Below are 24,974 nucleotides of genomic sequence, written 5' to 3'. Positions count from 1 at the left end.
AGCGATGTGATTTGAATAGAACTGTGACTGAAGATGTTCCTCCCTACGAGGCCCATGAGACTGTGTAGGGATGTGATTTGAATAGTACTGTGAATGAAGGAGTGGGAAGTTATTATTTATCTATTTTTGTATTTTATTTTGATGTCCTTGTCGTCGTCGCCCCCCCCCCCCCCCCCTCTTATCCGCATTGGACGTGTATATTTTTCTACAGTTTACTAACGGTACAGTAGGTGGCAGACACGTTATATTTGTGTAAATGTCAGTATACCAGAGAAGAAGACGACGCTGTTGCGTTGTGGTAGTGGGGAACAGGAAGTTACGGGATGGAAAACGACAGAACTGTGCTGTTATGTCGATAGTGGTTGTGTCCGTTTCAAATGTATCATTGTAGGTATGTAATAGCATGTTTAAACTTTCTAATTTCGAAAGAATATATAACATGCTAGGTAACAAATCCGTCAAGGTATTTTCACGTCTGGTAAACGTTTTAATTGTATGTGTTATTTTTAGGTCTAACCGAGTGAGTGAAGAACGTGATTAAAAACGATTTTACAAGTCACTTAGATAGACTTTGGGTTTATTTGAGTGTATGTACATAATTCCGTCAAAGTCATTTCATAAGGATTCCACTTATTTGAGTTCGTTTTTACATGTTCTTGGTTTTATGTAAAAAGTTGTTTATGAGCTGGTAAAAAGCCTCGTCCGAACCATCCTGATCTCACGAGTTTACATACACTGTTTCGTTAATGTAAGCTCGCGAGATCAGGATGTTTCAGACGAGTCTAGTCAAATGGCGGTTTCAACGGTTTCGGTCATCTTTCTAGGAGTTTGCTCGTTGTGAAAGGGCGACACGAGGCTGTGTGGTGGAGTGTCAAAATAGAGGGAAGTTATCCTTCACAATTTGGAGATAGAGGCCAACTGCATGGAATGGCGTCGATTAATGGGGATGAATCGGAGCACGTATCAAACTCATTCCATGGAGGGTCACGTGTCTGCGGGTTTTCCCTCCACCCTTGTACTTGATTAATTAAGGTCACTAATTAGAAAGGAACTCCCCTCATCTGATTGTCTAGGTTATAATTGAAATGAAAGAACTAAAACCTGGGAGGCTCGGTCCTCAATGGAATAAGTTTGACACCCCTGAAACAATGGAAATGGAGAGAGAGTTTGAGAAGCAACAGCTGTGCTGGAATGCGATCAATGTGGGGGACAGTTCTGATGATATGGAGCGGGAGGATGAGGGCCTAGTATGTGAATGGTCTGTAGTGGAAGAACAGAGATAATGATACTGGAAGCAGTGGTGCATGTAGTATAGAAACTCTAAAGAGGCCCAAGGTAGGGAGCTAGAGTAATAATTTGTCACAGTGGAAAGTTGGGATGGTGTTTAAGGAGACCACAGGGCCTCATTTACACCCTATCTGATTAACCAAGGCCATAAAAAGAGAGGTGAAGTTAAACTGGGCCTCATCTGTGTAAATGAGAACTTGTTCTGAACTAGCCTACCTGGTTAAATAAAGGTGAAATAAAACTTGGTAGATTGTTAATATCGTGTGCTAGTCAGGTTCAGCAAGGGAAGATTCTTCAATTGGAAAATCATAATGGGATGAAGCTCAGAAGCCATGATCCTGGAGCTTATGCTAAATTGAAGGGAGTAATCTCTGAGGTCCCAATATCTATGTCCATGGATGATCATGTTAAAGAACATGTGAAGGAGACAGAGTGGTTGAAGCCTAAAGGTTGATCAGTAGGAAAGAGGGTTAAAGAAGTGAAAGCTTATCGGTGCTGTTGACGTTTGAGAAGGTTTTGTCTGGAAAAGTACAGAATAGGATTCTGTAACTTCAATGTCAGAGAATTTAACCCTGCCTCATCAATCAACCAATCAAATGTATTTATAAATCCCTTCATACATCGGCTGATGTCACAAAGTGCTGTACAGAAAACCAGCCCAAAACCCCAAACAGCAAGCAATGCAGGTGTAGAAGCACAGTGGCTAGGAAAAACTCCCTAGAAAGGCCAGAACCTAGGAAGAAACCTAGAGAGGAACCAGGCTATGAGGGGTGGCCAGTCCTCTTCTGGCTGTGCTGGGTGGAGATTATAACAGAACATGGCCAAGATGTTCAAATGTTCATAGATGACCAGCAGGGTCAAATAATAATAATCACAGTGGTTGTCGAGGGTGCAACAGGTCAGCACCTCAGGAGTAAATGTCAGTTGGTTTTTCATAGCCGATCATTGAGAGTATCTCTACCGCTCCTGCTGTCTCTAGAGAGTTGAAAACAGCAGGTCTGGGACAGGTAGCACGTCCGGTGAACAGGTCAGGGTTCCATAACAGAACAGTTGAAACTGGAGCAGCAACAGTCAATCATCACAGTGTTTTTAAATGCCAAAGAATGGGACATGTAGCTGTTGAGTGAAGAGATGTGCCAAGTGTGGTGGGGAACATGATTACGGGGAATGTTGGAGCAATGTGATGGTTAATTGTTGCAATTGTGCGGAGGACACACAGTGCAGCATTTGGTGGATGCCAGGTGCAGAGAGATGCTCAGAGATATAGAATCCGTCATGATGTATCATATGCAGAGGCTGTAAGACAGACTGGTGGAACTACAGTGCAGACTGATGGAGCTTCCATGGTTGGTCCCGTAGTAAGAGGACCTACTGTCAGACTGATGGAGCTTCCATGATTGGTCCCGTAGTAAGAGGACCTACTGTCAGACTGATGGAGCTTCCATGGCTGGTCCCGTAGTAAGAGGACCTACTGTCAGACTGATGGAGCTTCCATTGTTGGTCCCGTAGGAAGAGGACCTACTGTCAGAACTGGTCTTTCTACTAGTCCTGACATGGTTTCGAGGCCTGTTCAGAAATCTTGCGCCCATAAATGCGCTGTGACAAAGGATACTTTAATATTGAATAATATGTACTTCATAGCTTTCATTGGTAAGGTTATCAACAACTTGGATTGTGTAAAGCAGAAATACCAGGTTGAAAGTTATCTTGTAAACTGCAGCAGAGTTGTTGGGGGTAACAGATGTTACTGTCGGTATGGTTTTTGATAAGCTGGATAACCTGGGGGTGGATTGTCTCAGCATGATATAGACCCCAATGTTTGCAAACACAGAAAGGGTTATATTGATCAAGTTTATTGGGGGTGTGGGAGGGTTTTTTGGGGAAGGGGAGGGTGTGGTAGAAGTTAATAGGGATTTCTTGGTTTATTTTCTTAGTACAGAATTAGACAGACATGGACCTTAAATGTTTGTTTGCGGACCGCCATGATACCATAGGAGGTCTGCATCAACGGACTTCAGTGCAGGTAGTGCCTCATCAGAGAGAGAACATTTCAGTTGCTCTACAGTTTTGAAGCTGAATGTAATGATTATCAGTTTTTTACATGTGTACTAATATTCAGACACATACAGTTTCTATATTTATCTATAATTCAGGGTTTGCACAAGGGGCTTAAATTAAATAAATATTAGGGCCTGAAAAAGTCCTTGAATTTGACTTGCCACTGTACGATCCCTGATTATTCTTACTATGGTGTGAATGGGAAATACAATTGTTTTTTGTGAGTGAAATAATACAGTGAAGACAAGGTTATTCATAAAAATGGTACATAGTACTGCCTAAATCATACTGCAATCTTGTACTAAATGGTTTTTGAGTCATTTATGCATTTATGTGAATTTAGGAAATCTACTATAGATTAAGTGCATTTATGCATTTATGTTGTGCAATTTAAAATGTGTACTTTGTGTCTAATGTGAATTAATGTTTTGTCAAGGATTTAGCTACCTGATCTACTGAAATTAGATAATTGAACATGTCCGTTTGTCTTTATTACTACAGGCCGACTCAGAGGCCGGTAACCGAGTCTGAGGCCGGTAACATCAACATTGAGGACAAACCCAGCCTGCTACTCTTCTTCCACACTGAGTAGAAACCTACAGTCACTGGGTCCTGATTGTGACAGTGGAGCCCAGTTTGCACCGCAGGATCCAGAGATGACATCAGTGAAGCTGGAGGACTGCAGTCAAACACTGGAGCTGAATGTCAACATTAAAGATGAAGAAGAAGAGGAGGAGAAGATTAGGACAACTGTTAGTCATGGTAAGAGCTGGTTCTCTCTATAAGTTATCTTCATAAATTAGACCTCCATAAGTTATGACCAGTCTATTGCTAGGTTGAATTCTGTAATTCTGACATCACACATCCCTGAACAACTCAAGACTTCACAGCGAAACAAAATATTTTAAAACTTGTAACGCCTGCCTTTGCCCACACATTGTCTGAAGAACGTTGAAAATGTTTAATACCCTCAATCACCAAGTTAGGCATACCTCATTTCAAAATAGGCCATGGCATCATCACTGTCAATATTGAATTGTAATTCTTCGCGTTTTACCAGTGAAATGACCAAGCTACGTGTGCATGCCAATCGTTTGATCTCAATCAATTTCATGGGAATATGCATTTAAATCTTCTTGAATTACTGTTTGGTTAGCAAATTAGAGCAGATGGTGATAAATTATAAAGACTTCCTGTATTTTGTTTTAATCAAAGCACATTCTGTCTAATGGCGCGCTGTTGAGTTTGGGACGATTCAGCAAACCATTCTAAAATCTCGTAAGAAATGAGGTGTTGTTTTTGTTGTAACAGTAATGTTATGCTATAATATTTCGTTATGTGGACTACTAATTAATCAGTAGGTGATCGTCCAAGACATTGATCTAACTTTACTAAACAAACACCATTGTGGCGGCTCATCACTCTTGCAGCACTACACCCCTGCAGTCTGCTGCACAGAACTAGTGATTGATGCTCACCTAGCCTACTCTTTTGTCTCATCACATTTGGTGATGCAGAAACGAGAGAACATGCTGTTTTTATGAAAATCTGGGAATATTTGGCCAAGGAAACATTTCTGGTTGGTCTCAAGGAATGTCACACAGGGAGACTTTTTAAAACAGGATTGAGTGAAGTAGCAGCTAATGCTCATGGAGAGCCTCACAATTATTATTATTAACCTTTATTTAACTAGGCAAGTCAGTTAAAAAAAAATATTATTTACAATGACGGCCTACACCGGCCAAACCCGGACGACAATTGGTCAACTGTGTGCCGCCCTATGGGACTCCCAATCACGGCCGGTTGTGACACAGCCTGGAATCTAACCAGGGTGTCTGTAGTGACGCCTTTAGCACCACTGAGATGCAGTGCCTTAAACTGCTGTGCCACTCGGGAGCTCATAAGTTTGATGAAATTCCATCATCTTTCAGTCTAATAGGGCTATTTACTTCCTTTTGTAGCTCTTCACCAGTTTCTTGAATGTTTATTGTACATAAATATTAACACAACATGCAACAATTTCAACGATTTTTCTGAGTTACAGTTCATATAAGGGGCGGCAGGTAGCCTGGTGGTTATAGCGTTGGGCCAGTAACCGAAAGGTTGCTGGATCGAATCCCTGAGCTGACAAGGTAAAAATCTGTCGTTCTGCCCCTGAACAATGCAGTTAACCCACTGTTACCCGGAAGGCCGTCATTGTTAGTAAGAATTGTTCTTAACTGACTTACCTAGTTAAATAAAGGTTCAATGTAATAAAAAGAATATATATATATTGAAATGAATTAGGCCCTAACCTGTAGATTTCACATGACTGGGCAGGGATGCAGCCATGGGTGGGCCTTGGAAGGCATAGGCCCACCCACTTGGCAGCCAGACCCACCTCAGGTCCTGGGCTGACGTTATTACACGTGGTCTACAATTGTGAGGCCGGTTGGACGTACTGCCAAATACTCTAATACGATGTTGGAGGCAGCTTATGGTAGAAGAATTAACCTCTCTAGGATATGTGGGACGCTAGCGTCCCAACTGGCCAACATCTAGTGAAAATGCAGAGCGCCAAATTCAAATAAATTACTATAAAAATGTAACTTTCATGAAATCACACATGCAATACACCAAATTAAAGCTACACTTGTTGTGAATCCAGCCAACGTGTCAGATTTCAAAAAGGCTTTACAGCGAAAGCAAACGATGCTATTATATGAGGATAGCACCCCAGCAAACAAACACAGACCATCATATTTCAGCCCTCCAGGCGCGACACAAAACGCAGAAATAAAGATATAATTCATGCCTTACCTTTGACGAGCGTCTTCTGTTGGCACTCCAATATGTCCCATAAACATCACAAATGGTCCTTTTGTTCGATTAATTCCGTTGATATATATCCAAAATGTCCATTTATTTGGCGCGTTTGATCCAGAAAAACACCGGTTCCAACTCGTGCAACATGACTACAAAAGTTACCTGTAAGCTTTGTCCAAACATTTCAGACTACTTTCCTAATACAACTGTAGGTATTTTTTTACGTAAATAATCGATCAAGTTTAAGACGGGATATACTGTGTTCAATACCGGGGGAAAACAATGTGTAGCGAGCTTTCAGGTTAAGCTCCTCTAACAAAGATTACACTTCCCTCTAGCCTCATTCTGAACAGTGCTACTTCTTCATTTCTCAAAGGAAAAACCTCAACCAATTTCTAAAGACTGTTGACATCCAGTGGAAGCGATAGGAACTCCAAGAAAGTTGCTTAGAAATCTGGATTCCCAATGAAAACCATTGAAAAGAGAGTGACCTCAAAAATGAAAATTCTGAATGGTTTGTCTTTGGTGTTTTGCCTGCCAAATAAGTTCTGTTATACTCACAGACATGATTCAAACAGTTTTGGAAACTTCAGAGTGTTTCCTATCCAAATCTACTAATGATATGCATATCTTAGCTTCTGGGCCTGAGTAGCAGGCAGTTTAATTTGGGCATGCGTTTCATCCAAAATTCCAAATGCTGCCCCCTATCCTTCAGAAGTTAACATTCAATTCCCTGGAAACAGCTCTGGTCGACATTCCTGCAGTCAGCATGCCAATTGCACACTCCCTCAAAACTTGAGACATCTGTGGCGTTGTGTTGTGTCACAAAACTGTACATTTTAAAGTGTCCTTTTATTGTCCCCAGCACAAGGTGCGACTGTGTAATGAATATGCCGTTTAATCGGCTTCTTGATATGCTACACCTGTCAGGTGGATAGATTATCTTGGCAAAGGAGAAATGCTCACTAACAGGGATGTAAACATATTTGTGCACACAATTTGAGAGAAATAAGCTTTTTGTTTGTAGGAACATTTCTGAGATTTTGTTTATTTCAGCTCATGAAACATGGGACCAACACTTTACATATTACGTTTATATTTTTCCCCAGTATAGTTAGGCATGACTGTCCTCTCCGTGTTCGACTGGAATTTAGCCTGAAAAGGATTTGAGAAATATGATATAGGCCTACGTCTCGTTTTGCACTGCACAGAATATCAGATCTCAACAACGATTGGAGAAGTGTTGAACATAACCAGTAGACTACCACATCCTGTTGATTTATATCTGATACATATATATTTAATATTTAATATGTCAAGTTGTAGAAACATCTCAATGAGGATCAATGGAAATAGGCTGCACCTGAGCTCAATTCAAAAGTTTGGGGTCACTTAACACCAGTCTCAACGTCAACAGTATAAGGGATTTGTGTCAATTCAAATCTGGTATCAGGACAAAATGTCACCGAATATACTTTAAATATTTTTATTAAACTCAAGCGATAAATGGTAAATGCAATTTTCTTATATACGGGTTCTCTGTATCACCTCGCAGGGCAGAACAGAGAACTGGCAGGATGTAAGTAAACAGCTGTTCTTATACTGTGACAGACTAGTTCCAACCCGTCTGTTGGTCTATCACAGTAGAGGCTGAGCGTGGTTTAAACTCTGCTCAGCCTATCACCAGCGCTCAGGCTAGTCCCAGCCTCTTTGCGCTCTTTGGTGTCCCGGCGCTGTTGCTGTGTAGATTACGCTCCCTCACCCCAGAGACTGAGATCAGATAGCTCTGCAACATTGTCTGAGCTATTTGCACCTGCATATAGAGCACACTGTTCTCGCTCAAGGCTAACCACAGCTTCCCAGCACACTTATCTGGGGCTAACTGTTACTTCCAGCACACACACACAGACACCCAGGCGCCCAGGCCAACAGTTGCTAATATTCAGTCACATGTGATATAGCATTGGGTTATAGTGCAATAAACACAAATCCTAACAACAGTGAAGAGGCGACTCCGGGATGCTGGCCTTCTAGGCAGAGTTGCAAAGGCCAGTTTTATTGCTTCTTTAATGAGCACCACAGTTTTCAGCTGTACTAACATAATTGCAAAAGGGGTTTCTATAGATCAATTAGCCTTTTAAAATTATCAACTTGGATTAGCTAATACAACATGCCATTGGATCACAGGAGTGATGGTTGCTGATAATGGGCCTCTGTACGCCTATGTAGATATTCCATAAAATATCTGCTGTTTCCAGCTACAATAGTAATTTACAACAATAACAATGTCTACACTGTATTTCAGATCAATTTGATGTTATTTTAATTTACAAACAATGTGATTTTCTTTCAAAACAAGGATATTTCTAAGTGACCCCAAACTTTTGAACGGTAGTGTATATTTAATATGTTATTTATCAATTTGTAGAAACATCTCAAGGATGATCAATGGAAAAAGGATGCATCTGAACTCAATTTTGAGTCTCTTGTTTTTTTAAATTTTATAAATTTGCAAAAATTTCTAAACCTGTTTTCGCTTTGTCATTATGGGGTATTGTGTGTAGATTGCTGAGGATATATATTTTTTTAATTTTAGAATAAGGCTGTAACATAACAAAATGTGGAAAAAGTCAAGGGGTCTGAATACTTTCCAAGGGAACTGTCAGACCCCTTCCCATTTTTCCCATTTTGGTACTTTACAGCCTTTTTCTAAAATTGATTACATGTTTTTCCTCGTCAATCTACAAACAATACCCCATAATGACAAAGCCAAAACAGGTTTTTAGAAATTCTTGCAAATGTAAAAAAAATAATATAATAATTGCTTATTTACGTAAGTTTTCAGACCCTTTGCTGTGAGATAATCCTTGAGATGTTTCTACAACTTGATTGGAGTCCACCTGTGGTAAAATCAATTGATTGGACATGATTTGGACAGGCACACACCTGTCTATGTAAGGTCCCACAGTTGACAGTGCATGTCAGAGTAAAAACCAAGTCATGAGGTTGAAGGATTTGTCCGTAGAGCTCCGTGACAGGATTGTGTTGGCACAGATCTGGGGACCGGTACCAAAACATTTCTGCAGCATTAAAGGTCCCCAAGAACACAGAGGCCTCCATCATTCTTCAATGGAAGAGCTGGCCGCCCAGCCAAACTGAGCAATCGGGGGAGAAGGGCATTGGTCAGGGAGGTGGCCAAGAACCCGATGGTCACTCTGACAGAGCTCCAGAGTTCCTCTATGGAGATGAGAGAATCTTCCGGAAGGACAACTATCTCTGCAGCACTCCACTCATCATGCCTTTATTGTAGAGTGCCCAGACGGAAGCCACTCCTCAGTAAAAGGCACATGACAGTCCGCTTGGAGTTTGCCAAAAGGCACCTAAATGACTCTGACTATGAGAAACAAGATTCTCTGGTCTGATGAAACCAAGATTGAACTCTTTGGCCTGAATGCCAAGCGTCATGTCTGGAGCAAACCTTGCACCATCCCTACGGTGAAGCATGGTGGTGGCGGCAGCATGCTGTGGGGATGTTTTTCAGCGGCAGGGACTGGGTGACTAGTCAGGATCAAGGGACAGATGAACTTAGCAAAGTATAGAGAGATCCTTGATGAAAACGTACTTGAGAGCGCTCGGGACCTCAGACTGGGGTGAAGGTTCACCTTCCAACAGGACAACGACCCTTAGCACACAGCCAAGACAACGTGGGAGTGGCTTCGGTACAAGTCTCTGAATGTCATTGAGTGGCCCAGCCAGAGCCCGGACTTGAACCCGATCAAACATCTCTGGAGAGACCTGAAAATAGCTTTGCAGAGACGCTCCCCATCCAACCTGGCAGAGCTTGAGAGGATCTGCAGAGAAGAATGGGAGAAACTCCCCAAATACAAGTGTGCCAAGCTTGTAGTTTCATACCCAACAAGACTCAAGGCTGTAATTGCTGCCAAAGGTGCTTCAACTAACTATTGTGTAAAGGGTCTGAATACTTACGTAAATGTAATATTTAAGTTATTTCTAAAAACCTGTTTTTGCTTTGTCATTATGGGTATTATGGGTATTGTGTGTAGATTGATGAGGGGAAAAAAACAATTTAATCAATTTTAGAATAAGACATTACATTACTGTAATGTAACAAAAACAAAAAGTCAAGGGGTCTGAATACTTTTTGAATGCATTGTAGACTGCTAAGACTTGTATGGATGACACCAGTATTGCCAGCATTTGTTTTATTCGCTGGGCTATCTGGAGTGCTCAGAGTGTAGACTAAAGAAGTGGAGTAGACAAACTGCCAGTGTTTTTAAGTTCTATGAAATTAGTCTGTGTAGTTACTAACCCTTTGTCATGAGAATTTCTATCCCAATGTTCTAACTGAACTATTTTATAACTCCATCTGTATCCTAGAGGTTGTAAGGCTCTAAGTTTAATAAACAGAGTCCCAGCATACAAATGATCAGTTCTTTATTCAGAGAGCTCTGCCCTCAAGTTCAGAGCCCATCTTTTATACACACATCAGTCGAGAACCCCACCCCGCTTTAGGCGGGCTGTATTGTTCCACTGTACACTTACATTGTTTATCATATTCTGCAACATGTTTCATAATTTTCTGCAAGCCTAACAGTTTCTCCACTCCACGGGTGGGGACAGAATGTCCTGTAAGGAACACAATGTTCTAATTCTATCCTGCCTACGCTGCACACATTATCCACTTATAGTCTTATGTGTCTAATGGATTTCACACACAGTGATACAGTTTCAGGGTGAAATATTTTAGTCATTACTTTAAACATACAAATTCTACTATCACCCTTGTGATGTTGAGTGGAGGATGATATAGCTCATCATTTTCACAACTTTTGCCTCTTTTTAGTTTTTGACTCCTACCCAGTTTCAGAATAGTTTTATTCCCATTCCCATACAGCCTACTGAAATTAATACATACACTACCGTTGAAAAGTTTAGGGTCACTTAGAAATGTCCTTGTTTTTGAAAGAAAAGTATGTTTTCTTTGTCCATTAAAATAACATCAAATTGACCATTAATACAGTGTAGACATTGTTAATGTTGTAAATGACTATTGTATCTGGAATTTCTTTTTTTTTTTAAATATGGAATAACTACATAGGTGTACAGAGGCACATTATCAGCAACCATCACTCCTGTGATCCAATGGCATGTTGTGTTAGCCAATCCAAGTTTATCATTTTAAAAGGCTAATTGATCATTACAAAACCCTTTTGCAATTATGTTAGCACAGCTGAAAACTGTGGTGCTGATTAAAGAAGCAATAAAACGGTCCTTTTTTAGACTAGTTGAGTATCTGGGTCATTTGTCGGTTCGATTACAGGCTCATAATGGCCAGAAACAAAGACCTTTCTTCTGAAACTCGTCAGTCTATTCTTGTTCTGAGAAATGAAGGCTATTCCATGTGAGAAATTGCCAAGAAACCGAAGATCTCGTACAACGCTGTGTACTACTCCCTTCACAGAACAGCGCAAACTGGCTCTAACCAGAATAGATAGAGGAGTGGGAGGCCCCGGTGCACAACTGGGCAAGAGGACAAGTATTTCAGAGTGTCTAGTTTGAGAAACAGACGTCTCACAAGTCCTCAACTGGCAGTTTCATTAAATAGTACCTGCAAAACACCAGTCTCGATGTCAACAGTGAAGAGGTGACTCCGGGATGCTGGCCTTCTAGACACTATTCTGGTTAGAGACTGTTTGCGCTGTTCTGTGAAGAGAGTAGTTCACAGCGTTGTACGAGATCTTCAGCCGTTTCCAGCTACAATAGTCATTTACAACATTACCAGTGTCTACACTGTATTTCTGATCAATTTGACATTATTTAAATGGACAATGTGCTTTTCTTTAAAAAATAAGGACATTTGTAACTTTAGAATTTATTCATTTATTTCACCACTAATGGTAGTGTATTTTTTAATTAATTTTTTATTTTAACCTTTATTTAACCTGTTTGGGCTGCAGGGGCAGTATTGAGTAGCCAGATAAAAGGTGCCCATTTCAAACGGCCTCGTACTCAATTCTTGCTCGTACAATATGAATATTATTATTACTATTGGATAGAAAACACTCTCTAGTTTCTAAAACCGTTTTAATTATATCTGTGAGTAAAACAGAACTCATTTGGCACAAACTTCCTGACCAGGAAGTGGAAAATCTGAAATCGATGCTCTCTTCTAGGTCCTGCCTATAAATGGGCATGATACGTATTAGTATACATGCACATCATACACCTTCCCCTGGATGTCAAGAGGCAGTGAGAGAAGAAATGGAGTGTTTATCTTGGTCTGAGATGGAATAAATCCTCTTGGAATGACGTGTCACCCATTTCCTGTTTTCAGGAAGGTGCAAGGAGGAAGCGGGGATTGCCTTTTGAAAAGCTGTCGTTATAGGCGACTACTATCTCCGGCTTTGATTTTATTTGATACATGTGACAATATCATCGTAAAGTATGTTTTTTCAATATAGTTTTATTAGATTTTTGAAATTTATTCGGGACGTTAGGCGTGTTGCGTTGTGTGCCTTTGTTCAGAAAGGAGAGCTTCGCGCCACTTGGCTAGTGCACTTGCTAATTCAAGAGGGAAATAGGACGTTCTAAATCAAAACAACGATTGTTCTTGACAAAGGACACCTTGTACAACATTCTGATGGAAGATCAGCAAAAGTAGGACCCATTTTATGATGCTATTTCATATATCTGTCGAACTGTGTACTATTAGTTTTGCGCCCAGGTTTTGGGCACTCGGTCGCCATAACGTAAGCCTTATGTCGTAATGAAGTTATTTTTAGAATTCTAACACAGCGATTGCATTAAGAACTAGTGTATCTATCATTTCCTATACAACATGTATTTTTTAGCTATGTTTATGAATAGCTATTTGGTCAGAATATGTGTGTCAGAAAAAGTGTCAGAAAAAAATCCAGACGTTGTGGATTGCTGTCTGTGATTTTGTGACGCCTGTGCTGGTTTAAAAAGTATTTTGACGTGGGGCGCTGTCCTCAGATAATCGCATGGTATGCTTTCTCCGTAAAGCCTTTTTGAAATCTGACAACGCAGTTGGATTAACAAGAAGCATTTAAATGATGTAAGACACTTGTATTTTCATGAATGTTTAATATTACGATTTTTGTATTTTGAATTTCGCGCTCTGCAATTTCACCGGATGTTGTCGTAGGTGTCCCGCTAGCGTTTGGACATGCGCCCAAACAGGTTAACTAGGCAAGTCAGTTAAGAACAAATTCTTATTTTCAATGACGGCCTAGGAACAGTGGGTTAACTGCCTTGTTCAGGGGCATAATAACAGATTTTTACTTTGTCAGCCCGGTGATTCGATATTGCAACCTTTCAGTTGCTCTAACCACTAGGCTACCTGTCACCCGGTATGGCCTGAAGAGGACTGGTCACCACTCTGAGCCTGGTTCCTCTCTAAGTTTCTTCCTAGGTTCCTGCTTTCTAGGGAGTTTTTTTGTGGCCACTGTGCTTCTACATCTGCATTGCTTGCTCTTTGGGGATTTTAGGCTGGGTTTTTGTTAATTTCACTAGGGTAGGGGGCAGCATTTAGAATTTTGGATGAAAACCGTGCCCAAATTAAACTGCCTGCTACTCAGGCCCGTAAGCGAGGATATGCATATAATTAGTAGATTTGGATAGAAAACACTCTAACATTTCCAAAACTGTTAAAATAATGTCTGTGAGTATAACAGAACTGATATGGCAGGGGAAAACCCGAAGAAAACCCAACCAGGAAGTGCTATTATTTTGAAAGGATGTTTTTCCATTGAAAGCCTATCCACCATACGAAGACTTAGGACCCAGTTCACGATCTCTATGGCTTCCTCAACATGTGACCAGTCTTTAGGCATTGTTTCGGGCTTTTACTCTGAAAAATGAAGAGATACACCGCTTTCAATGAGCGGACAGTGGAAATTTCCATCCATGAACCAAGCACGTGATCGGGAGCGCGCATTTCTTGTTTACCTTTTTCCATTGACGAAGTTTTTGTCCGGTTGAAATATTATTGATTATTTATGACAAAAGCAACCTGAGGATTGATTTTAAACATCATTTGACATGTTTCTACTATCTTTTATTGTACTTTTTTGACTTTTATTCTTGGTGTTGAGAGAGCGCATTGTGCCTTTTGGATTTCTGAACTAAACGCACCAACAAAACGGAGGTATTTGGACATAAAGATGAACATTATTGAAGAAAACAAACATTTGTTGTCTAACATGGAGACCTGGGAGTGCCACCAGATGAAGATCATCAAAGGTAAGTGTTTAATTTTAATGCTATTTCTGACGTTTTGTGACTCTCTCCTTGGTTGGAAAATGGCTGTATGGGTTTCTGTGTCTAGTCGCTGACCTAACATAATCGCAAAGTGTGCTTTCGCCGTAAAGCCTTTTTGAAATCTGACACAGCGGTTGCATTAAGGAGAAGTTTATTGGTATTCGTATGTTTAACACTTGTATCTTTTATCAATGTTTATGATGAGTATTTCTGTTATTTGATGTGGCTATCTGCACTTTCACCAAATGTTTGTTTGAGACAATGCATTTCTGAACACAACACACCAATTTCAAATTAGGTTTTTGGATATAAAGATTACCTTTATCGAACAAAACACACATTTATTGTTTAACATGAAGTCCTATGAGTGCCATATGATGAAGATCATCAAAGGTTAGGTTATTAATTTAATCGCTATTTCTGACTTTTATGAGACCTCTCCTTGGCTGGAAAATGGCTGTATGGTTTTCTGTGACTAGGTGCGGACCTAACATAATCGTTTGGTGTGCTTTTGCCGTAAAGCCTATTTGAAATCGGACACTGTGGCTGGATTTACAAGAAGTTTATCTTTAAAATGGTGTAAAATACTTGTATGTTTGAGGAATTTTAATTATGGGATTTCTGTTGTTTTGAATTTGGCGCCCTGCAATTTCACTGGCTGTTGTCGAGGTGGGATGCTAGCGTCCCACTTGTACCAGACAGGTTAAGCACTTTGTGACAACTACTGATGTAAAAAGGGCTTCATAAAATACATTTGATTAACATGTATATCACACCAACTGACTGGTTCTTCTGATGTTCACACAGGATACCATGTTGAGACATTCTCTACATCCAGAGAGCAACAGCAGGAAGATCAGAGAGCTAAGAGGTCTCATCACTGCCCACATTGTGAAGAGATTTTCCCATTTCTTTCAAAGCTAAAAATACACCTAAAAATACATACAGGAGAGAAGCCTTTCTTCTGCCCTGACTGTGGAACTAGTTTCTCTCAACGTTCCCACTTAAAATCACATGAACTTATACATACAGGGGAGAAGCCATACTCCTGCTCTGACTGTGGAAAATGTTTTAAAACATTATATGACCTAAAAGTTCATCAGAGAACACACACAGGAGAGAAGCCTTATGTCTGCTCTGACTGTGGAAAATGCTTCACAACATCAACTCATCTAAAAGTTCATCAGAGAACACACACAGGAGAGAAGCCTTTTTACTGCTCTGACTGTGGAAAATGTTTTAAAACATCAAATGAGCTAAAAGTTCATCAGACAACACACACAGGAGAGAAGCTTTTCTTCTGCCCTGACTGTGGAACTAGTTTCTCTCAACTTTCCCACTTAAAATCACATGAACGTATACATACAGGGGAGAAGCCATACTCCTGCTCTGACTGTGGAAAATGTTTTAAAACATTATATGAGCTAAAAGTTCATCAGAGAACACACACAGGAGAGAAGCCTTACGTCTGCTCTGACTGTGGAAAATGCTTCACAACATCAACTCATCTAAAAGTTCATCAGAGAACACACACAGGAGAGAAGCCTTATTACTGCTCTGACTGTGGAAAATGTTTTAAAACATCAAATGAGCTAAAAGTTCATCAGACAACACACACAGGAGAGAAGCCTTATTACTGCTCTGACTGTGGACAATGTTTTAAAACATCAACTCAGCTAAAGGTTCATCAGAGAACACACACAGGAGAGAAGCCTTTCTTCTGCTCTGACTGTGGGGTGAGTTTCTCTCATCTGGGCACCTTAAAAACACACCAACGTATACACACCGGAGAGAAGCCTTACGTCTGCTCTGACTGTGGAAAATGCTTCAAAACATCAACTGAGCTAAGAGTTCATCAGAGAACACACACAGGAGAGAAGCCGTATTACTGCTCTGACTGTGGAACTAGTTTCTCTAAATTTTCCCACTTAAAAACACATGAACGAATACATACAGGTGAGAAGCCTTTCTTCTGCTCTGACTGTGGGGCGAGTTTCTGTCATCTGGGCACCTTAAAAACACACCAACGTATACACACAGGAGTGAAGCCTTATTCCTGCTCTGACTGTGGAAAATGCTTCAAAACATCAACTGAGCTAAAAGTTCATCAGAGAACACACACAGGAGCGAAGCCTTATTACTGCTCTGACTGTGGACAATGTTTTAAAACATCAACTCAGCTAAAGGTTCATAAGAGAACACACATAGGAGAGAAGCCTTTCTTCTGCCCTGACTGTGGAACTAGTTTCTCTCAACTTTCCCACTTAAAATCACATGAACGTATACATACAGGGGAGAAGCCTTACTCCTGCTCTGACTGTGGAAAATGTTTTAAAAAATCAAATGAGCTAAAAGTTCATCAGAGAACACACACAGGAGAGAAGCCTTACGTCTGCTCTGACTGTAAAAAATGCTTCACAACATCAACTCATCTAAAAGTTCATGAGAGAACACACACAGGAGAGAAGCCTTATTACTGCTCTGGCTGTGGAAAATGTTTTAAAACATCAAATGAGCTAAAAGTTCATCAGAGAACACACACAGGAGAGAAGCCTTACGTCTGCTCTGACTGTGTAAAATGTTTTAAAACATCAACTCAGCTAAAAGTTCATCAGAGGACTCACACAGGAGAGAAGCCTTTCTTCTGCTCTGACTGTGGGGCGAGTTTCTCTCATCTGGGCACCTTAAAATCACACCAACTTATACACACAGGAGAGAAGCCTTATGTCTGCTCTGACTGTGGAAAATGCTTCAAAACATCAACTGAGCTAAGAGTTCATCAGAGAACACACACAGGAGAGAAGCCGTATTACTGCTCTGACTGTGGAACTAGTTTCTCTAAATTGTCCCAATTAAAAACACATGAACGAATACAGGGGAGAAGCCATACTCCTGCTCTGACTGTGGAAAATGTTTTAAAACATCAAATGAGCTAAAAGTTACTCCTGTTCTCCTGTTTTGCTCTGAGACCAGGTTGTCCCTCTGCAGTATTCTGTGGGAAGGAGCTAGTATACACTTTATTTTTTTATTGAACCTTTATTTAACTAGGCAAGTCGGTTAAGAACAAATTCTTATTTACAATGATGGCCAAGGAGCAGTGGGGTAACTTCCTTGTTCAGAGGCAGAACGACAGATTTTTACCTTGTCAGCTCAGGGATTTGATCTAGCAACCTTTTGGTTACTGGCCCAACGCTCTAACCACTAGGCTACCTTCCGCCCCTAACATGTATCAGATATAGATGGTGTGATGATCACTTTTCACCATTAGTTTGGGGGGATTATTTTACAACTTTATTTAATGATACACAGTTTATGAAATGAATACATGTGTTTATTAATTGTCTTTAAAACTAGATTAGTTATTTTAGTTACTGATCATGAATGTGTTTGGATAACTGCATTGAAGAAAACGTTATTGATCTGCCAATGAAAAATAAAGTTACATGAATATGTACTGGTCAACCTCTTCTTCTCTTTAGTATTCAGTTCTTCATATTAGATCTGACAGTATGAATGGTTCTTATGGTTGTATTCAGTTCTTCATATTAGATCTGACAGTATGAATGGTTCTTATGGTTGTATTCAGTTCTTCATATTAGATCTGACAGTATGAATGGTTCTTACGGGCTGAGTGCCTGGAGTGTTTTTGTATGACTACAGTCAGTAGTTCTCTCTGACCCTGTGATGTCACCAGCACATTAAGTACATTCGTCTTAAGATAGCCAGGTGAGACAACCACATATCACAGTAAATAGATTTCTCCTCAATTAGTCAGTGTCACATTATTATTATTTGTATTTGGGGGGGATACTCTTTAAAGACGTAGGGTTTCAGACTTTTTCGGGCAGATGGGCAGGGACTCTGCTGTCCTAGCATCAGAGGGAAGCTGGTGCCACCATTGGGGTGCCAGGACAGAGAAGTGCTTTGACTGGGCTGAGGGGGAGCTTGACCTCCTGTAGCAGTGGGACGGCCATGAGACCAGAGGTGGCAGAACTGAGTGCTCGGGTTGGGATATAGAGTTTGAGCATAGCCTGAAGGTAGAGATGGGGCTGTTCTTCTTGCTGCACCGTAAGTAAACACCATTGTCTTGTAGTGGATGTGAGCTTTGACTGGAAGCCAGTGGAATGTACGGAGGAGCAGGGTGACATGGGGGAACTTGGGAAGGTTAAACACCCAGACGGACTGCAGTGTTCTAGATAAGTTCAGTGGCGACCCATCATTCAGTGCAGGTGAGCCACCTGTTTTGAGCCCCACAGTTTTAGCGATAATGTGAGGGGATAAAATGATCTGTTTGCAAACAAATATAAAAGCCCCCACATATAATTGAGTTATTGATAAAGCTGCATACAAACATGGTCTCTTTTTTGTTTTGTTGAGTAAGGCAGCTTCAAAATGCAGGTGCTTTCTGTGGAGATGGAGGAAGCCCGCAGAATATACGGAGCTTTGCGCCGTGATTGGCTCAGTGTTCTGTCATTCATGGGGACAATACGTCACTGCCAAGTCTAAGGGTAGAAATTGAAAATTCAAGCCCCTTGGGTGCTGCCATAGAGTTACATTAGAATTGCCCATCCAAGAAGGCTCAAGGTCATTGTCCACAGATAAAATAACGTCAAATCATGTGATATCTACAGTCGCTTTGATTGGACTGATCATGTCAACATCATACTTTTAAAATCTGAGCTAGCAGTTATCAGGAATAAAGTTGAAAATCTACTGGCAAATCCTTTTTAATCTTTGTCATATGAAGAGAAATAATGAGAAATTATAGATAAAACGTATCGGTGCTCATCGGCCATTGGACAAACATTACACAACAAGTTGGAAATTGCAAATTCAACAATGAGTGGTTTGGAAGGAATCAGTGGCTAACTGCAAGCATTGCAAAGCAATCATTAGCCTGCTATTCAGTGGAGTGGCTGTCTGGTCCCAAGTCTAAGATTAAGGGGCTCTTTTCCTAGTTTAAAACTGTAAACATTCAACATTGGCCATGCTGTCAATGAAGCTTGATTTGTGCCACACTATAAATCCAGAGAATGCCAGGCTTTGATGACAAAGTTTGATGACAAAATATGCCCACGATGGACTGCCGTGCCACCTTCCTGTGCAAGTGAGCACAGCATAACAAGGTGCGTCCAAAAATGTCTTGTCTCCTGCTGCATAAATGATGTAACATGCCAGGGAGATGTGTATACTGTAGCTAAGAAAGTAATACTAAGTGTATGTTGTGTAGTAAGATGTTAGTAGCCCATGTGCCTCACCCTTGTAATTTGGTCTATTTTCACCTCTTAATTTTGCCCACTGTTCTGACTTGGTGGTTCACATGTAGCCTATAACCTGTTTTTGAGAAATGTAATCATTGAATATTGTAAGTGTTTTCATTGTCTAGTTATATGCCCCTGTCACGCTCGTCCTCCTCCTCGTCTGAAGAGGAGCATGGATCGGACCAAAACGCAGCGTGGTTTGAATACATACTTGTTTTATTAATGAAAGACGAAGACGGAAAAACTCTTAAACAAACTACAAAACAAATAAACGACGTGAACAGACCTGTACTTGAGAACATAAAACAAGAACGCACGAACAGGAAAGAACACACGAACGAACGAACGAAAACAGTCCCGTATGGCACAAACACTGACACAGGAACAATCACCCACAAACAAAACAGTGAGAACAGCCTACCTTAATATGGTTCTCAATCAGAGGAAACGTAAAACACCTGCCCCTGATTGAGAACCATATCAGGCTACTAACAATGAACCCAACATAGAAACACATAACATAGAATGCCCACCCAGCTCACGTCCTGACCAACTAAACAAAGACAAAACAAAGGAAATAAGGTCAGGAACGTGACAGCCCCTTTATTTATCCTACGGTTTTGACTTGGCATACAGGGAGAACACTGTAAGAACAGCCCATGTTCTGAATTCTGTTGCTGTACATTTCAAAAGGGCTGAACAAATAGTTATATTGACTACGTACGTCCTAGCTCGCTCATTAATGTCTTAATCGAAATTACAGATTGCCTTTTATCCGCTTGTCGTCCCCTTATGCCATAGTTTGTACATCTCATTTGTCAGTAGAAACCACATTTGTTTAAGCAAGTCAGTCATGTTTTTTTAAAGGCAGTAAATGAGGCTGAATGAACTGTCGCTGCCAGGCAAGGCTCTGTTGATAGCCAGGTGTAGCAGTGGTAAGTTGTTGGGACAATGTTGTTGGGACAGCTTTATGTAGGCCCTAACAGTTTGTGGGCACCGTTTCAGCGCAATTAATGTATTGTTTAGTGTCTTGTTGTGTCGTGGCTTTGCTGGCAATGCATCCCACTTTTAATTTTTTAATTTTTATTTATCTAGTCAAGTCAGTTAACAACAAATAGTTATTTAAAATGACAGCCAAACCCGGACGATGCTGGGCTAAGTGTGCTCTTCCCTATGGGACTCACAATCACGGCTGGATGTGATTCAGCCTGGATTCGAACAGGGGCTGTAGTGATGCAGTGCCTTAGACTACTGCGGCACTCGGGAGCCCTTAAAAGGTTTGCACCCAACGTGGGACAGGAGTTTGACGGCATAAGCGGGGAGCCCAGCCAACAGAGATTTGAGAAATGTTTTAGTTTTCTTCCCCAGATCTGTGCCTCGCCACAAACCTGTCTCGAAGCTCGACGGACAATTTGTTTGATTTCATTGCTTGGTTTTTGCTCTGACTTGCACTGTCAACTGTGGGACCTTATATAGACAGGTGTGATCCTTTTCCAATCATGTCCAATCATTTGAATTTACCACAGGTGGATTCCAGTCAACTTGTAGAAACATCTCAAGGATGATCAATGGAAACAGGATGCACTTGAGCTTAATTTCGAGTCTGAGCAAAGGGTCTAAATAATAAATGTGTTCATTTTTATATATTTGCTAAAAACCTGTTTTCACTTTGTCATTATGGGGTATAGTGTGTATATTGATAAGGGGGAAAAATGCATTTAATCAATTTTCGAATAAGTCTGTAACTTAACAAATTGTGGAAAAAGTCAAGGGCTCTTATATAATGCCCTGTATATGCTTCAAACTACAGATGTAAGGTTCTGAAATGGTAAACACAATGACATAATGGAAAATGCATGTTCAATGGTTATCTCTGTATTAGTATTACTAACATTAAAACACCTAGGTAGATCAGTGGTTATCTCTGTATTAGTATTATCTCTGTTTTACCCACGTTAACCACCGCTCTACCTAGGTGTTTTAACGTGGGTAAAACAGAGATAATACTAATACAGAGACAACCACTGATCTACCTAGGTGTTTTAATGTTGGTAATACTAATAGAGACAACCACTGCTCTACCTAGGTGTTTTATCTCGTTATTAGTATTATCTCTGTATTACCCACATTATAACACCTAGGTAGAGCAGAGAGGACGGAGCATGTGGCTTTGCAACACACAGGTGTTTCATCTCCACACTGGGATGATTTTAACAGTGCAACGCCACACAGGCCTCATGCCTCTCAGGTAGGAGGGTACCAGAAATAAATTAATAAAAAACACAAAACTAATAAAGGAACACACAGTTACCAACAATATATCCCTGGTGACAATACTTTCAACTGGCTCAGCTCGCTGTTACAGTACAGCACCACCAAGTTCCATTTATTAAGTAACCATCTGTCTTATGTAACCATAAAAACGTAACATTTCACACTATTTTGAGAGTCCCTGATTTATATTTACTATGTTACATCTAGTCTATGAGACGAGGCTGCACCTTGACCTACATTATAAACACCCAGATCAAGAGGTGTGTTTTCCCTTCAGCATCTGCATGTGGCATAAGCTCACCCACCTCACTGCATGAATCTAAAATAGTTAACTTTGGCTGTGAGTGATGGGAAAAAATCAGACTCCAAGGCAATTACTTGAATAATTCAATGAATGTTTTGTTAACAAACTTGATGATAAAAAATGTTTTTTTTTAAATGTAACTTCGCTATGGGGCCATCAATGGGAATTGGGCCGTGCTTCAGCTGAACTGCAGTACGGAAAATGCCCTCTGAGCACAGTGGAAAGCATGCTTATAGACTGGAAGCCTGCCCCCTTGATCCGAGAACGGTGTAATTGCAGACCGCAATTAGGGGCGTTCTCTGATATCGGGTGTTTCATGATATCAAGTTTACACCAATTGATGCTCCCCATTGGTCCGTGGCCGTTTCTTTTGCGTTGGGGACAACAGCTGTTGACAAATGTAGCATTGTAGCTAAACCATAACCCTTTTCCTAACCTTAATCTCAGTCTCCTAACCGCCATTTTAATTATCATAACCTGACACGTTAGTTTTCCAAACCTGCATGGTAAACAAATCCCTAACCCTCACCCTTTTCCAAACCTTAACCTCAGTCTCCTAACCTGCCACGCTAATTCACCTAGCCTGCCACTTTAATTATCCTAACCTGCCCCTTTAATGATCCTAACCTGCCACTTTAATTATCCTAACCTGTTATGTATGCTATGTGCCTAGTTAAATAAATACTTCTATTTTTTTTAACCAAATAGTCTCCATCAGTTTCATAACACCGGAACTGACCAATGGCATGTATCCATTTTTATTATATCAGGAAACATCCACATTAAGAAACTGTACAGTAGTTCTCCTACTGGGAGGCGCGGGAAATAGTTGAAAGAGTGATTGGTGCTGAGGAAGCTATGGCAGTGGATGCCCCGCAGCCTGTTGAGATTCATAACGTCGTTTACCAGTTGAAGGATACCGATTGTAAAGATGAATTGTACGTGCGGCTGAAAGGTTTTTGGGAGTTCAGGAATTAACATTGGATGCATTGCAGGCAGTGGTGGAAAAATACCCAATTGTCATATTTGAATAAAAGTAAAGATATTTGAGTCCTTTCCTATCAAGGTAAAAGTGAAAGCTATCCAGTAAAATACTACTTGAGTAAAAGTCTAAAAGTATTTAGTTTAACATATACATAATTATCAAAAGTACATGGTATTGCTAAAATATACTTAAGTATCAAAAGTACAAATCATTTCAAATTCATTATATTAAGCAAACCAGACAGCACGATTTTATTGTAGTTTAAATGCAAGGGGCACACTCCAACACTCAGACATAGTTTGCGTTCCTAAATTCGCTCTGGCTATATACTCCGATTTCAGAGCACTGGTCTGAGGCTGCCAGAGGGAAGAATAATTGATGACAAACGAACGCTCAACACCCCTTGAATACGGCCGGTGTCAGTAAACGTCGGCAAAAAAAAGCGTAATTAAATTGTTGCCTGCAGCACATTTAAAGTCACCAATGCTCTGGATAACATGAACACAGCCTAACCAGCTCTGCTAAGGCGAGTGAAATGGTCAGAGTTCTCTCATTTGTACTGGAAGTAGCTAGCAAGCTAGTCAGAACGCTTGAATCAACCCTACTCCTCCGCCAGAGCGTCCAGTGTGGCTCTGAACGCTCCGAGAGCGATACGAACTGACATTCTGACAACGCTCTGAATTTACGTACGCCCAAGCGCACTCTGGCACTCCAGATTGAATTTAAGATCACACCCATAATTTACAAACCAAGCATTTGTGTTTAGTGAGTCCGCCAGATCAGATGCGTGAACTGAACAATTTTCCTGTCCTGCTAATCATTCAAAATGTAACAAGTACATTTGGGTGTCAGGGAAAATGTATGGAGTAGAAAGTACATTATTTTCTTTAAGAATGTAGTGGAGTAAAAGTAGAAGTTGTCAAAAATATCAAAAGGAAAGTACAGATACCCCCAAAAACGACTTACGTAGTACTTAAGTACTTTACACCACTGATTGCAGGGAACACTGACTGAAGATGTTCCTCCCTATGAGGCCCATGAGACTGTGTAGGGATGTGAATTGAATAGGACTGTGACTGAAGATGTTTTTCCCTACGAGGCCCATGAGACTGTGTAGGGATGTGATTTGAATAGGAATCTGACTGAAGATGTTCCTCCCTACGAGGCCCATGAGACTGTGTAGGGATGTGAATTGAATAGGACTGTCACTGAAGGAGTGGGATATTTTTATTTATCTCTTTTTGTATTTTGTTTTGATGTCGTTGTTCCCCCTTCCCTTAGCAGCATTGGACGTGTTTCTTTTTCTACAGTTTGCTAACCTTACAGTAGGTGGCGGCAGACACGTTATATTTGTGTAAATGTCAGTATACCAGAGAAGAAGATGACGCTGTTGTAGAGGGGAAACAGGAAGTTCCGGGTAGAAAACGACAGAACTGTGTTGTTATGTCGTTAGTGGTTGTGTCCGTTTCAACTGTATTATTGTAGGTATGTAATTGCACGTTTAAACTTTCTAATGTCGAAAGAATGTATAATATGCTAGGTAACAAATCCGTCAAGGTATTATCACGTTTGGTAAAGGTTTTAATTGTATGTGTTATTTTGGGGTCAACCCGAGTGAGTGAAGAACGTGATTAAAAACGATTTTACAAGTCACTTAGGTAGACTTTGGGTTTGTCTGAGTGTGTGTACATAATTT

The 24,974-nt window shown here is 40.6% G+C and overlaps 1 protein-coding gene across 1 annotated transcript; it reads left to right on the top strand.

Annotated features, from left to right (window-relative positions):
• Window positions 1–15,770: 15,770 nt before the first annotated feature.
• Window positions 15,771–22,748, top strand: LOC120033498 (gastrula zinc finger protein XlCGF17.1-like; the record flags this gene model as incomplete). The annotated part of the gene is made up of 3 exons (XM_038979865.1): window positions 15,771–16,410; window positions 16,747–17,277; window positions 22,741–22,748. Coding segments are annotated over 3 exons (1,179 nt in total), but the record flags the coding sequence as incomplete, so codon positions are not given.
• Between the last annotated feature and the right edge of the window lie 2,226 nt (window positions 22,749–24,974).

The sequence above is a fragment of the Salvelinus namaycush genome, chromosome 40 (assembly GCF_016432855.1).
Source record: "Salvelinus namaycush isolate Seneca chromosome 40, SaNama_1.0, whole genome shotgun sequence".
Taxonomy (NCBI): Eukaryota; Metazoa; Chordata; class Actinopteri; order Salmoniformes; family Salmonidae; genus Salvelinus; species Salvelinus namaycush.
This window is presented reverse-complemented; position numbering and strand designations above follow the sequence as displayed.